Source organism: Melospiza melodia, chromosome Z (assembly GCF_035770615.1).
Source record: "Melospiza melodia melodia isolate bMelMel2 chromosome Z, bMelMel2.pri, whole genome shotgun sequence".
Taxonomy (NCBI): Eukaryota; Metazoa; Chordata; class Aves; order Passeriformes; family Passerellidae; genus Melospiza; species Melospiza melodia.
The window spans coordinates 52,314,895-52,329,751 of NC_086226.1; the positions used below are offsets into that span (position 1 = coordinate 52,314,895).

At 33.5% G+C, this 14,857-nt stretch overlaps 1 protein-coding gene across 4 annotated transcripts in view; it reads left to right on the top strand.

Moving 5' to 3' along the window:
* The window catches only part of VPS13A (vacuolar protein sorting 13 homolog A), a 108,099-nt gene that overhangs the window by 73,352 nt on the left and 19,890 nt on the right, over positions 1 to 14,857 (top strand). For 2 of the 4 annotated variants that reach the window (XM_063179665.1, XM_063179667.1), the window contains exons 51-63: positions 2,233 to 2,272; positions 3,263 to 3,391; positions 4,083 to 4,216; positions 5,664 to 5,793; positions 6,163 to 6,398; positions 8,395 to 8,548; positions 9,353 to 9,499; positions 10,057 to 10,138; positions 11,431 to 11,500; positions 12,084 to 12,189; positions 12,551 to 12,664; positions 13,948 to 14,093; positions 14,213 to 14,294. In XM_063179665.1, coding sequence (XP_063035735.1) covers positions 2,233 to 2,272; positions 3,263 to 3,391; positions 4,083 to 4,216; positions 5,664 to 5,793; positions 6,163 to 6,398; positions 8,395 to 8,548; positions 9,353 to 9,499; positions 10,057 to 10,138; positions 11,431 to 11,500; positions 12,084 to 12,189; positions 12,551 to 12,664; positions 13,948 to 14,093; positions 14,213 to 14,294 — 1,570 coding nt within the window. The remainder of the gene's footprint in view (positions 1 to 2,232; positions 2,273 to 3,262; positions 3,392 to 4,082; positions 4,217 to 5,663; positions 5,794 to 6,162; positions 6,399 to 8,394; positions 8,549 to 9,352; positions 9,500 to 10,056; positions 10,139 to 11,430; positions 11,501 to 12,083; positions 12,190 to 12,550; positions 12,665 to 13,947; positions 14,094 to 14,212; positions 14,295 to 14,857) is intronic. The other 2 variants (XM_063179666.1, XM_063179668.1) reach the window with 1 other exon arrangement.

Here is a 14,857-nt window from a genome sequence, read left to right on the forward strand (position 1 = left end):
CCTTTCAGCAGCTCCATTGCCATTCTTTGGACACACTCCATCACCTCAATATCAGCATTGTAAATACTCCAAGTGGTTACTAAAAATGCTTGCAAACCAAATTGCAAAAGTTAAAAAATTATGTTCAATGAGATTCCTAACCAAATCTTTCTATTATTTTTTTGGTACCTTCAGTACATGCTCCTTAGCTGTGCATATTATCTTTAATGATGCAATCAATAAAGATGTGCCATTTAAATAGCATTATTTCAGTTAATGAAATTGATATGTTGTTCCATTGTGATTTTTATTAAGTGTGCATAAAGGTTTAGCTCTTTATATGTTGAAGTCGCTTCAGCTTCCCATTATGCTTATCATTTTCAAAATGAGTTTCTTTACTTTTACTCAACAATGGACTGTTTGTCATACGCCTGCCTGTTCGTTCTATTTCTTAATATTCTTATGTTCCTCTGAATCAAGGTTTTTTGCTTGGCCTTACATAGTTTTTATGTTGTTTACATGTATGATTCCTCCTCTAGTTTATTGATAAAGGTCTGAAATTACTGCATCACTATAGTGGTGTATGTGTAGTAATATGGGCAACTTCATATCTAATTTCTTACTCTTGGGAAATATAGTCAGATGGTATTACTTCTTTTGTGGTTTATATTTGATATATCTTTGCTATTAGAATGAGCTAAAATATTTGCAAAAAGTTCTGAAATTTCTGCAAAAACTACTCAAAGGTAGTAGTTTTGGTAGTTGAAATACCTTCTGCATGTATCATCCCTAGGTTTCCATGTTGGCTGTTCTATTTATATGCTTACAGGATTTTCTCGCTTGTCCCGCAAATGTCAGTGTTTCTTAGGTGTTTCATAATTGTACTGATTAAATCTTAGTCTTCTTTCAGTAATAAAGTATCCAGGGAAGACTAAGATCCTGAGTGATCTTAGGATCACTCCTAAAAACTTTGAAAAAGTTAGATATGGCAGTTTACCAAATAGAGGTGTACGAGTCAACAGAAGAATTTGTATTCTCTTCTAAACCTGTTTTTGCATTGTGTCGATATTTTTCCCTTTGATAGGAGGTCTCTAAAAATCCATGTTGTGACAACCTTGGTCTGCCAGGGTTGTTCTTTTGTAATTCAGTTGCCTCATACAATATCCAATAGTTCATCTCTTCTAAATGTAGGTAGTATCAAGCCTCTGTTCGTCTGTCTTTAATCTGTCTCTGTTCTTAATCCAGAACAATTTCCAGGAGCAAGTTTACATCTGATGCTGTTGCTAAGATGGTTAGCTCTACTATTCTGATAGTCTAGATTTTTTAAATTAATGCCTATAATTTTTGGAGTATTTCTCACATTACTCTCTAATTTAATTAGGTAAGAGATCTTCAAAAATGAAGCAGTTTATTGAAATGTTAATGCCTATTTTGGCTTGCTCCTTTCTCCCACTATTCTATTTTTTTTGTCATTTTAAGTTGAGCAGAGACTTTCCTGCTGATTTTTTTAAAATTCGCTCTTCTTTCTTAGTGATAGATAGCTTGTCTTTTCAGGAAAGAAAGCAGTTCTTAAGTAGAACTGATCTTCTCTGAGACATCTTCCACGTCCCATCTTTCCCTGTGGAAAGTACTATATATATCAGAAACCTTAATCACTATTTCTAGAAAAATGCATTGTTTGTCAAAGATTGCAATAGAGTTTATTGGACAGTGATTAGTGTGCAGTGGTTTGCTAAGGACAGTCCTTTGAATTATGTGTAGTGCAAGGCAGTTGATCAACAATTATCCTTATAGAAAGAAGACATTGCTGAAGACTGTTCATAGGACCAGTGCTAAATATAAAATAAAGATCCCACTGTGGAAGCAAAACTGTTGTATAAATATAACATCTGGTGAAGCACTTAACAAGTGTGTGGTAAAAGGCTTGAAAATTACATCATTATGTGACGCAATCTCTGGTTAAAGTCTACTGCAAAAATTTTTCAGTTCCTTATAGTTGATTCTGTAATGTCTTGTTTAGCCAGTCTTTTTTACTTACTTGGTTTGGATTTTAAACTTCCATTTACTATTGACTGATTCTTCTTGAATTTCTTCTGGGCTCGGTTAATTCCATGTTGAGACTTACATACTGAGTTTTATTATAGTTTACAGCACAATTTAAATTTCCTTTGTCTGTGGGTTACATGTTGATGTAAATTACACCTTCAATCTTACCGTTTAACTATATTTTTTTCCCTTGTCTTCCTGCTTCCTGTGGTGTGAGAAACAATGGGAAAGGGAACTTAGTGGCATGGTAAGTTGGTGAACTAGTCTTTCACCACTGAAGAATTAATTCTAGGATTCAGATGCAGTTAAATATGGACATCTCATTTCTTAAACTATGTTAGAAAAAAATGGTTTTAAAATTTTGGATGCTGCATGTCAACAATTTGAAATACGGGAAAGATGTCTATCTAAAAAGACTTTGACTGTTGATAGCTGAGAGTTACTATTAGCCATAGCTTGTTCTTGTGGCAGGATTCATTTAAGAGATTTCATTTGTTACCATTAAAACTTTTGTCTTCTCTGTCTCCTGGTTGTCTCCATTTAGCAAGCAAACTATTGAAGAGAGATTGCCTTTGATATTTTTAAATCCACAATGGTTATTATTTCAGCTCTGAATATGAATAGCAGAAGGTGCTCTCTGATTTAGCTGCCTAATGCTTCATACTGTGTGTTTTATACTCATATGTATATATGTAGTTTTACATATGAAACACTTCTAGAAGGACTGCTAGTAGCTGATGTCCGGTGTACTCAAGTTACCCTGGGGTGGCATTTGTGCTAATGTCCCATTTTGTTGTCATTCATTATCACTGTAAAATTGATTTGAAATTTATACTTTTTTTTGGAAAAGGTCCGCTAATAGAAGAACATTTTAATCTTTTTTATTTTACCAGCTTGGCATTTTCAATGTTGTAGTTATTTTATACTCTGGATTTTATGTACTTTTTCCATTTTAAATGTACTTCTTGTTGTGAATATGAAGTCCTACTTTTTCCACTTTAGTTCCTTACTCCTCACTTTCTTCACTATAGTCAAAATTATTTCTTGACTTCCTTTCAATGACTTCGTTTCAATTTACTGTATTCAGGTAAGTGATAACTTTCAGGGTTTTTAAATAGGGTTTCTGATCCTAATTGATACACTTTTTGATAGACTTCATTAGATGAATTTTGGGCTAATGTGAATGGCATTCAAAGCCTGGTTTGTATTTTGACTTTGAAATTTCTGATTTTTCTAGTGCATTCCTTTTTGGCCTGAAAATGATGCCAACAAACTGCTTGTTAGAGTTGAAAATTCTGATCTCCCTCCAAAGAAGATAAATTTTGATCAGCAAGAAAACTCTCTTTTACTGCATTTGGACAATAAGGTAACATATTGCCTTCCATGTTAACATGTTAAGTAAAATAGCATAAATCACTTTTTAATTTTCATTCTCAAATTGTTTTCCCATGCTATCAATTATTGCAAAACTTTACCTGAAGAAAATATTACATTTATGCAAATGCATTCTCATGCTCTCTCTTTTGTGTGTGTACAAATAGATGTACGTAGGTATTCTGTTTTAAGCGCTTCTCTGGGGAGCAGTTCTACAGGAGCTAAAATACAGATTGTTTTGCAAATATTCTTTGTGAGAAGTATTGATATTAGTTCTAAAGTAACACTGAATAACTTTGACTTCACTAAATTTACTTGTATATTGCAGATAGTCTCATCTAGGAGTAGTTTTTAAGTAGGTGAGTGGTTTTTGTATTATAATGTTCTTGAGGCCATGAATGTGTAAGCTTGTAATAAGGAAGGTAACTCTACTACCAATCTAACTTTTTACGGTACAGAACTTTCCTGCATAGTATTAATTACAAATTGTAATACCTGCTACCTAGTATTTAGATCAAGGAAATATTCTGAAGGTATGGTAAAACAGCTAATTTTACTACATGATAGTTTTATCTTATGATGAGAAGTTCTTCAAAATATTTAAATTACATTTGCTTTTCATTTACATTGGCTTTGGAAATCCATTCCACTGTTATTTACTTTAAAATTTTTACAACTGGTAGCTTGGAGGAATTGCAGTGGATGTTAATCTGACTGAACATTCTACGGTGATTACCTTTTCTAATTACCATGCTGGTGCCGCTCCATTTCTGTTGATAAACCATACCAAAGAGGAAATTATTGAGTATGGACAAAGGTATGTATGAAGAGGTTTAGTGTGGATGTTTGCATGACATATGAACTGTAGTTTTGTATATTGTAAGCATGCATTCTCTATAGAAGCCCGTTTTGAGGAAATGGCTGTCAAATTTTGTCAGAGCACCCAAAAATCTCTTGCTTGGTAAATTGAAGGCAATGAATTATTAGCAGTGTTAAATACTGCTAGGCAGTTTTACAAGTGAGCTGTTTTGTGGTGTCTTTTTATATGAATTTTGTGGCCTTGTGACAACTACATTCCTGGTGGGGGGCAAAGGATGTACTTTTCTGGAACTGTGCAGGTCCTGACTGTGCAGAATAAGTAGTGAAGAAAATTTAGCTGAAAGAATGGGTTCAAATTATGTGAGATAGGGGATGACAGGTAGTTACATAAATTTTGCCAAGGCAGAACAAAACTAAGGTAATTTTAATGAATATTAGTCTTCTGTAGTGAGTGAATATTTACTTCTGCACCTGTACACAGTTACACTCTTCTCTACCATTAATGTTTTTGTAATGCTTTGCCACTGTATGCAGATACTGAGCAATGCTGAGAAGTGTATACCTGCATCATTCTTGAATTATTTATTTCTAAAAGCAAAACAGCCAGTTTTCTCCCTTCAGTCAGTCAGAGCAGTGTTGTTTAAAGATTTTTACTTGGAAGGCGGAAGAGTTGTTAGTCAAATCCTGTTTGCTTCCTGTTTGCCTGAAGAATGATTGTTTGGCTTGTTTTTATTTTGTAAAGATTAGTAATTTTTATCTTTTTAGATAAACTGTGGGAACCCTTATTGTCAGTTTAATTAGAACTGAGTTCAATGTTTCGTATGTGGAAGGGCATACATTTAGTCCCAACTGCCTGACCACTTTAGGTCTGATAAAAAGTTAAAGCATGTTATTAAGGGTGTTGTCCAAGTCAAGGGCTTGTGGCAACTCGTGCCTCTCATGAAAACCTGTTCTTCCAGTGTTTTGAGAGAAAATCTTCCTAATGTTCAATCTAAACCTCCCCTGGCACAGCTTGGATGTGAGGGAATGGTTCAAATAACTGGATCCTAGCAAGCAGAGATGAGCATCTCTCCACTTCCTCTCCTGGGGTAGAATCCTTTCACAGAGCTGTAGAAGACAATTCTGCAAGTTTTTAAGTATATGTGAGAGGGAATGGAGTTTAAAGCACATTTCTGAAAATCACAAAGGGGGAAGAAAATGAGTATATAAAATCTACTGTATATACTTCATTTTTAAAGTATATATATGTATATTAAAGTACAAATCCTCATTCTTATTGCTGTTGTGAGAATGTTTTTGTGTGTGTTTTTTCATGCATAATGTTAATTTTGTTCTGTTCTCGTTACTTGAAAATATTATTAGTGTTCTTGTTGAAATGCTAGAATGCAAAGGTCACTAATACAAAATATTCATTGACATTTGAATTTAAAATTACTTTGTTCTAGCTCCCTCAGTGAATTGGAAGACTGCCTTCAGCCAAATAAGGCAGTGTTGTATACTTGGGCAGACCCAACAGGATCTAAGAAATTAAAATGGAGATGTGGAAATAGAACTGAGGAAATTGCTGCAAAAGAGGTATATTCTTTTTATCAAAATCTTCTTTTAATGGTGTCTAATCTTATATTTATATGTCCATTATCAGTGTATGCATGAAACTTGTATTTTATGAGCATGATCAGCAGTCTCATGCATGAGTTCCAAATGCAGAACAGTAACAACACTTTGTTTGCTGGAGCTTGCTCAAGTAAGCAGTCTTCAGTTGAAAAGTGTCAGTGTGTGTGTGTAGTGAGAGGTTGTCATAAAACTTTGTAATTACTTTTTTCCTGTACCTTAAAAAAAAGTGTTCCTTTGTTGTGTTGCTAAGACTGTGGCTTTGTTTTGCTTTTTTTTTTTTGTGAAGTAGAATGATAATAGCATTTTAAAAACTTTTCCTCTCATTTGTAGGACAAAATGGAAGTACTCAGTGTGGATTCTAGAAAAGTGGTCTACTTAATGTCGTTTTATGAAGGTTTGCAACGTATTGTCCTGTTCACTGAAGATGAGAATGTATTTAAATTGACATATGAAAGTGTAAAAGCAGAACTAGCAGAACAAGAAATTGTTCTGTCTTTGCAAGATGTTGGAGTTTCATTGGTTAATAATTATACAAAACAAGAGGTGTCCTACATTGGAATTACAAGGTAACTTACTTTGTGTACAACAGTATAAAGTGTTTAACTTCGGGTATTTTCACTCTATGTATTTCATTTTTGCTTGTGCTGAAAGAGCAAATAGAAGTCTGGGTTAACAGTGTTCAAACCTAATGACTACATTTTCCTGCTGCCAAGAGAAATGCTTTCACTGTGTTTTGTTCTAACGCATATGCTAACTGTATTTAGATGTATGTGGTTTTGGAACATGTATTTGTAATTCTGTGTAGCAGACTTCCCAGTACACTGGACAGAAAATATTTCCTGTCCAGGTAGTTTGAGAAGTGATAATAGAGTTTTAAGGAGCAAGGTCTGCAAATAGTTTGTGTCAATGGGTTTTGTTATCTTCACTACACAAGCAGCTGAATTCTGCATTGGAAATTTTGATGCAAAAGCTTGTAGGTCCCTTTAGTTTTGGTTGATTAATTATGGTGGTCCATGGCTCTACTGCTTGAGTTTCCTACTATAATTATACATTTCAGATGGAAGCAGAAAGAAATTATGTAATGCTTGGAAATGTGTGCTATCATATATTTGAGCAGGGGCTCTTTCTAATCATTAAGGGACACTTGAATATAATTGCCATAAGCCACACACTTCTTTTTATTCAGTTATGAGGTTGACAGAGTGAGAGTTGTTTTTCCTTGATTAATTCTTTGCACTTTACTGAAAAACAAACAAGCGTGAACTTCTCATACACATAGGCTTCACATAATCTTATCCATCATTTTCTAAGAAAATTCCAGTCCTTGCCCTCACCTGAGAAGCTGTACTCTGATACTTAGGCAGTGGAAACACTTCGTTAGAAGTGGCAGCTGATTGCTGAGATTCACAATAGTGTTGAGATTTCACTAAATTTGTTTTTCTTTGAAAGCAGTCATCCATAGTAATTTGTTAAGTGCTTATAGTTAGTTTTGTTTTCTTGTCAAACCCAGATGAGATGTCAGATTTCTTGAAAATGGCTGGCAGTACTGTTGAAATTGGCTTCATTTTTTTAGGAGCAAGAAAAAAACCCCAAAACCCAAAAACAAAACCAAAAAAGGCGGAAAGAAAAAAAAAAGGAGGAAACTTTCAACAATCAAGATAGTACTCTTTTTTTAGTTGTTGTTTTGAACTTAGCTCACCTTTGTTTTTTCTGCCATTGATGTGTCTCAATATAGACACTGATATAGATAAAAGAGGTTAGGTGGCTGTGTCTGGAAAGTTACATATTTTTATAGTCTAGAGAGTAAATTGTGGAAAGAAGTATCTTCTACCTGCCTGATTGTGTTGGTTTGTTCCCTATTTTATGCTTTAAGTTTGACTGTAAGGTGAAGTCAAGCACAGAGCTTTTCACAGAAGCAGTGGGAAAAACATCTAATGCCCTTTAAGGTTGTTTAATTATTTGCATTAATAAAACTGAGAGACAGAAGAAAGAATAGCATTTTTAAAAAAACAAACAAAAAACAAACCCAAAACTCCCACCATGAAATCAGTAGAAGAAACATGTAAAACAAAACCACCTCTTGATTTTAGATGGAAAGACTAAATAAAGAAGCTGTCAAAAATAAGGCACAGTGCAGGAGGCATTTTATCTTGACTTGAACTTTTCAATTTGTAGTAAATTTAAAATGCCAAAGTAAATGCAGGACTATAAGCAGAAAACTACATTGAGATTGTAGGACAATGGATGGCAGTACTGCTTCTTTGATGGAGCTTCCTTAGTGTCACTACATACCCATCTTCATCAAAGTGGGGAGTTAAACAGACTTGTTAACTTTTTTTTTCCCCATCATAGTGGAGAGACTGGCTTCTCTTTAGTTCCAAGAAGGCAGTGCATGATTTGGGTCACTTCTGTTTGCTACAGTAGTGCTTTATGTTGCGCTTTCTCATTCCTTAGTTACAACATATTAAAGTCACACGGAAGTAGGTGTGTTCTTTGTGTTCTTGAAAACTTGTTTTCAATAAGATAATCCTTCTCTTTTGCTTCTTTGTTTTGTTTTCAAAGTTCTGATGTGGTGTGGGAGACAAAACCCAAGAAGAAGTCGAGATGGAGACCAATGAGTGTTAAGCAAATTGATAAATTAGAACAAGAATTCAGAGATTACAGTGAGCTAAGCCCTTCAGAAAATAAGATTATTGAGTTGGAATCGAATGTTTTGGTAATACTGATAGTTCTCTAATTCTGTTGCTTATATGTATGCACAAGAAAAAAGATAATATATCAATTTTGCTGTCTTTGATAAAACTTACAGTAAAATTTGAGATGATTGATTTACCTACTCCATTTGAAAACACTTATTTATCTCTGTATTAAAAAGTGCAGGAAATATTCCACAAACTTGATATATTGCTACAGACTTTTTGTTGTTACTGCCTGACTTTGAAATTGAGGTGTACCATTTTTGGAGGTTGTAGTACTAAATATGTATAAAACTACAGTGAGGAAGGTTTGCATTTGGTTCATGTGTTATACCAGTAAATATATTCGTTTGGGGTTGATTTGTTTGTTTGCTTTAGCCTGAAATCCTGTATTTTTAAAATGGCTTGTTGTGGAATGATTTAGCTGTCATTCAACCACATAAAATTGAAAAAGAAATTTCAGAAATTATTCTGGAATGTAGAAGCACATTATGCTCCAAATGCTCAGTCCTTGTGTATGGATGAGTTCTAGGCACTCATTAGAAACATGCTGTAGGAAGATAAACACTGGATAGATAAATGAACTAGATAGCTATGTGGTAAATGATAGTAACTCCCAAATAATGCATTACTTTGTAGTTTTATTTCTATTTTTAATTTATGGCAAAATGTGTTTGCTTTAAATAGAGGGAAATTATGACATCTAACTTAAAAGGTTCAGAACTTCTACTGCTAAGGTTTACAATATTGTAAATTTTTAAGTATATGAAGTAGGATTTTAAAACACCTGGCATACTAAATTTTCTTTAATAATAATACAATAGGTATGTTTAACTCCTAATGGAATGAACATGACAATTCAACAGCCAAATGAGATTCCTATCAGAAGAAATTATCTGCCAGCTTTAAAAGTGGAATACAGCTCCTCTGCACATCAGAAGTCTTTCAGAATTCAAATTTACAGGATACAAGTAAGTCATGTCAAAAAGTAGTTGTTACTTATTCTAAAGAACAACTTTTATGGAAGCTTGGGTTCATTTCTAGAATTGTTTGGATTTCTCATGTTTTCAGTTAAATAGTAATCATTGGCTTTTACATCAGTGCTCCTCAATCTTTGAAAATACTACTTAAGTGCTTCTTAGAAAAAAAGGAAGACAAATATGACTCTTCAGACAAAAAAAAAAAAATGGCATTCATCTTACTTGCTTTTTCTTGGAGCATTTCTGTATAACAAGCAAAAAGAGAGGTGAAATTTCTAGTCTTGTTATGCTCAATATTTTAAGAACAAATACTTTGCAAAACTTTTGTGGACCATTTATTACTACCAATTTGAAGAAGCTTTTCTAAATTATTAGAATTTGATTATTATATTTTGAAAATAGATATATTTTAAGTACAGTAGTGTCTTTTTTTCTGCATTTGGATTGGTGGAAGGCCACAGGTATCTCTAGAGTTTGTCCTCGTCTTAAAATATTTCAGTATTGAAAAGCTAATGTGATGCACCTTGTCCTGTCCTTACCCCTACTAGATACAAAACCAGATTCCTGGAGCCATATTTCCCTTTGTGTTCTATCCTATTAAACCTCCAAAGTCCATCACCTTGGATTCAGGTTTGTTCTAGTTTAACATAATCCTTCCTTTTAAAACAAAAAATAACTTGCTTGTACTGAAGTTAATAATTTTATCAGATTTTTCACTTTTATCAGGTGAAGTCTGCATGAACTTTCTGACTATAGATAATACAAATAATAATAGTAGAAGTAAGGAAGCAGTTACCTACAAAGAGGATACACAGAACACTGTTTCAACAGTTAAAAATTAACAGAAAAAAAGAAAATGTCTTTTATTTGTCATTATCATGTCTTTTAAGAGCATCTTTATGGCGCATTACTTAATTGATTGTGGAGAACATATGACATGAAAGTTACTTAATAAATATAAAAGGAGGTTTTCAGTTCAGACCACCAGTAAAATTTATTGCTGACTAATATATGAGAAAACTTGTCTGTTCATAAGATAAGTTTTGGTAGTTTTGATGGCAGTGAATCTGTTGCACTGTTTCTGTGCCACTTAGATCAGGAGTTTTGGGGCAGTGAGGATTCACTTGTCATCCTTAGTCTTCCACTATTTCCCTACTGCTCTAGTATCATGCAGTGCATATCCTAGTAATCTATCTGAAGTAATCTTAGCTACCAAGAAAAGGAATGTGCCTAAGCTCAGACTTGTTAAGTGAGGCTTATAAGCTCTCCAGTTGGCAAATTATATTTCATATGGTTTTTGGGTTGATTTCTCCATTGCTTGGAGCATAGAGCATAGAGCTCAATGTTGCTATACTACGTGATGAACTGGAGTCTTTCATTAATTTTTTTCACACTGAAGTCACTTGGAAAACCTAGTATCAGTAATATCAAAGTAATAAACAAAGTAATATCAAAAGGGATTCTGGATAGAGACAAAGAATACTGCTTGCAATTTTGTTCAGAAGCTAGTGGGATGTCAGTTGCTCGTTCTGAATATGATTGGTTTTAAGCTACACTGCATGAATCTGCAGAATTCATTTTTGTTTACATTTTTGTATCAGCCATTGGAAAATCTTATTCCATGACTAAAGAAATGACATAAATCTAATATTATATCAATATTAATTTGCTTTTAAATGAAAATGGTGCATTTTCAGTTAAATAGCATTTTGATGTTCCATTCCATCCTTGTGTTCCTATTACTTTCTGTTCCTGCTCTTTTCCCTGTCTCAATTGTTTACCAGTCATATCCATTATGTAATCCTGTTGTGCAGGATTGAAAAAACCCTGAATGTATATGACATTTTCATAAAAAAACTTAGGAAGTTATATATGTCATATAATAATCTGTACTGATCTCTTTTTATTTGACAACTTTATAGCACCTAAACCATTTACTGACGTCAGTATTGTCATGAGAACTGCAGGACACTCAGAAATAACACATATTAAGTAAGTATTTTGACATGTTCCATCTCTATTGCTATTGGATGTGTTATCAAGCTTTAAAATTAAAAATATTACAGAGGCAAACATAATGAAAAGTAATTTTAACACAAACTCGGTCTTGGAATCTCAGAGCATTTTAACAGAGGTGAAAGCTCAGTGTCCTTTATGATCCACATAACTGAAGAATAAATCAAGGATTTTTAGATGTGTTTTTAATGCATATTTTTAGTCATCTTTATTTAGAAAGAAAATCTGTGTATAGTTGTGCTATATACAGTGTTAAATGCTGCTCTGTGTTTAAAATGGTTTTGGTTATTTGGAAATGTGTTTATATTACACCTAAGTGGGAAGCCTTCTTTTCACCAGCAATGATGAATCCCTCAAAAAACCCTCAAAACAAATAAAAAAAGAAAACCAACAACAAATACACGCACAAAAAAACAACACACCAAAACAAAAATCCACACCAAAATAACCCACCAAAACCAGTACCTGAAGTTGTGTAAGTGGTCTAACCTGTACTAAACTTTAAGTGTTACATGTTTTTGTAGAACACCTTAATAATTATTTTTTGTTTCTTGTGCAGGTATTTTAAGGTTCTGATTCAAGAGATGGATCTCAGATTAGATCTTGGCTTCCTGTATGCAGTAGGTGAATTCTTTACACAGACTGATGTGCCAAGCGACCAAGAGGTAGAAACCTTTTGTTGTTTGAAGATAAATAGATTTTAAATCTGTAACAATTCAACTTGTATTTAAAAAAAAAAAATTAAAAATTATTTTTCTGTGTCCATATCAATGGTTGATATAATAATATGGAGCTACGAGATTTTAATTTACTGTTACCTGAGTCAGATAGTAGACTCCTTCCTTCATGCTCATCCTGTGTGCTATGGAAAGAAGGCTTTGAATGTTGTAGTACAGGGACTATGAGAGGAGTTTGTACATGAGAGTATAAGTAGTATTAGTCAATGTATTGCCATCAGTGAAAAATGACTAGTAGTTTTATATACTCCAAATTTTGAAGAAATATCTTTTTCAAATGCATTTACAGCTACAACTTTTCGAAAAGGATGTTGAATCTCTTCAAGAAGAGCTAATGAGTGTGTCATCAATGGATACGTCACAAATCAGCTTGTATGAATACTTCCACATCTCTCCAATTAAGGTATTCCTTTTTCATGTTATAGACTGAGTTTGCTCTCTGAAAATTTTTTGTCTCGTCCAGGATAGTAGGCAGTGGAAATAAAGATCGAAACGTGCTGATTAAAAAAAAAAGGGCCAAGAAAGTATTTTCATTGTAACCACTAACTTGCTATTGCATTCTTATGGCTTACTTTATGAGTAATTTTTTTTCATTTTATTATTTATGAGTTCCTTGCAAAATGCTTATTTGTGTACACACAGGATATTATGGATTGGCAAATGATGTAATTTCTAAAAAACATGTATAGCAAGGGTAGGAGATTAGTGTGCAGCTAACATTATTACAACTGTGATAGGACCTTATAGGCTCTGTTACAGTTGTTAAGAGAGTCTCCCATCTATCCATGGGAAGTAGATCAAAGAATGATTTGAGTTGCACCTCTTCACAGTATCTTGTGAGATGTTAGAAATTATATTTGACAAGAAAAAATGCAGGGAGGAAATGGGATGGAATAAATGGGCTTGGATTTTTACTAGAGCTTAAGTCTTTAGTGGTGATGGATTGAGTGACAGCAATTCTGTAAGGTAAACTGTGTATCACTGAAATGAGCTACAGTCAAGCTCTGTTGTAACATAATGAATGTTGCATGATATTGTCTTCGGAGAGTCAGAAACAGGAATAACTTCCTTTAATCTGATTTTGAAAATGACTGGATAGATTTCTACCATTTTGTGCCTGAAAGCCATTTGAGCAATTTTCCTGAATGTGGTTCTTTTCTGATTTCTTTGAAACAAATGCTTTAGTTATTTCAGGTGTGCACAGGTAGGATTTCTCTTGTATGCATATTCCAGTAATTATTTGGTACCTGCAAAACTTGTATTAGTAATTATTTGTTCTCAAGGTTTTATTTTACATTCTTGCTTGGACTCCATGCTGTGTTGTCATTTTCTGTCTGCTTTGATTTTGGGTATAACTTAAACAAATGAAATGTTTTAAAAATGAGTTAATAATCTAAATTATATTTGAAAGAATCCAGAGACCATCTCTGAAAACAGAAGTAAGCAGTTTCAAGTTCTTGTTTTCTGAAAGGTAGTTTAAATTCTTCACTTCAACTTTAAATGTGAGTGGGTTTTTTTTGGCCTACATTATGTATTTGTGTACTCTTTTACAAAGTCAGACTGGTTTCAGCCAGACTAGAAATGTGCTAACTAAATTTTTAAATAATGTAAAAGATTATAAAGATAGAAATATCATACAGCTAACAACTAACCATGTTATTTCCCAATCTCATTTCTATCCTTCAGTTACACCTGAGCTTTTCACTCAGTGCGGGTGGAGAAGATAGTAACAAAGAAGAAAGAAAGAATGAATTGATACCATTTCAGTCCTTGAATCTCCTGCTGAAGAGTATAGGGGCCACCCTTACAGATGTACAAGATATTGTCTTTAAGTAGGTTAAAAATATGAATGTAAAAATCACTCACAAAGATTGTACCAATATTACATATGTTGAGCTTTATTTTGTTCTGTGCAGTAAGGACTTACTTTTTCTCTTGCCTCTTTTTTTAGGTTGGCATTCTTTGAGCTCAGGTATGACTTCTGTACTACACAGCAGCTTCAATCATCAGTTATAAGGCATTATTCAAAACAGGTAAGAATAAGAGAATGTCAGCATTCCAATAATTTTTTATTTTGAAACTGCTACTGTGCACTTTCATTCTATTAAACAAAATAAAATTTACTTTCATCCTTTTATATACAAAGGTTAAATAAATGCATACAAGCCAATTACTCATTAATAGGATTTTATTGCCTTGCCAGGTGGCATGGATAACAAAACAGCTTACTGGAATAGATAGGGGAGGCAAACATGATAGGGCTCTGATAGAACATGATTGGCATTAAAATGCAAATGCAATTTCTTAGACATTAGTACCATTCAAATCATAGTACCTTTTTTTGTGTACTGTTGAAAGTCCTGTCATCCAGTGGAGAGAATCCAACAAAAATACTTTTGCATAAAAGAATTAGTCCTCTCCATCCATCATTAATAATGAGGGGCTACTGCAATGCTTTTAAGTAATGTCGTTTCTTGGCTGACATAATATGGTTTACTCACTGATTTTCTCATCTTTTTATTGCAACTACCTCTATGTTTCTGGACAATTTTGAGGTTTTTATATTGAACTCATGTTTCTTTCCCTGTTTTAATCT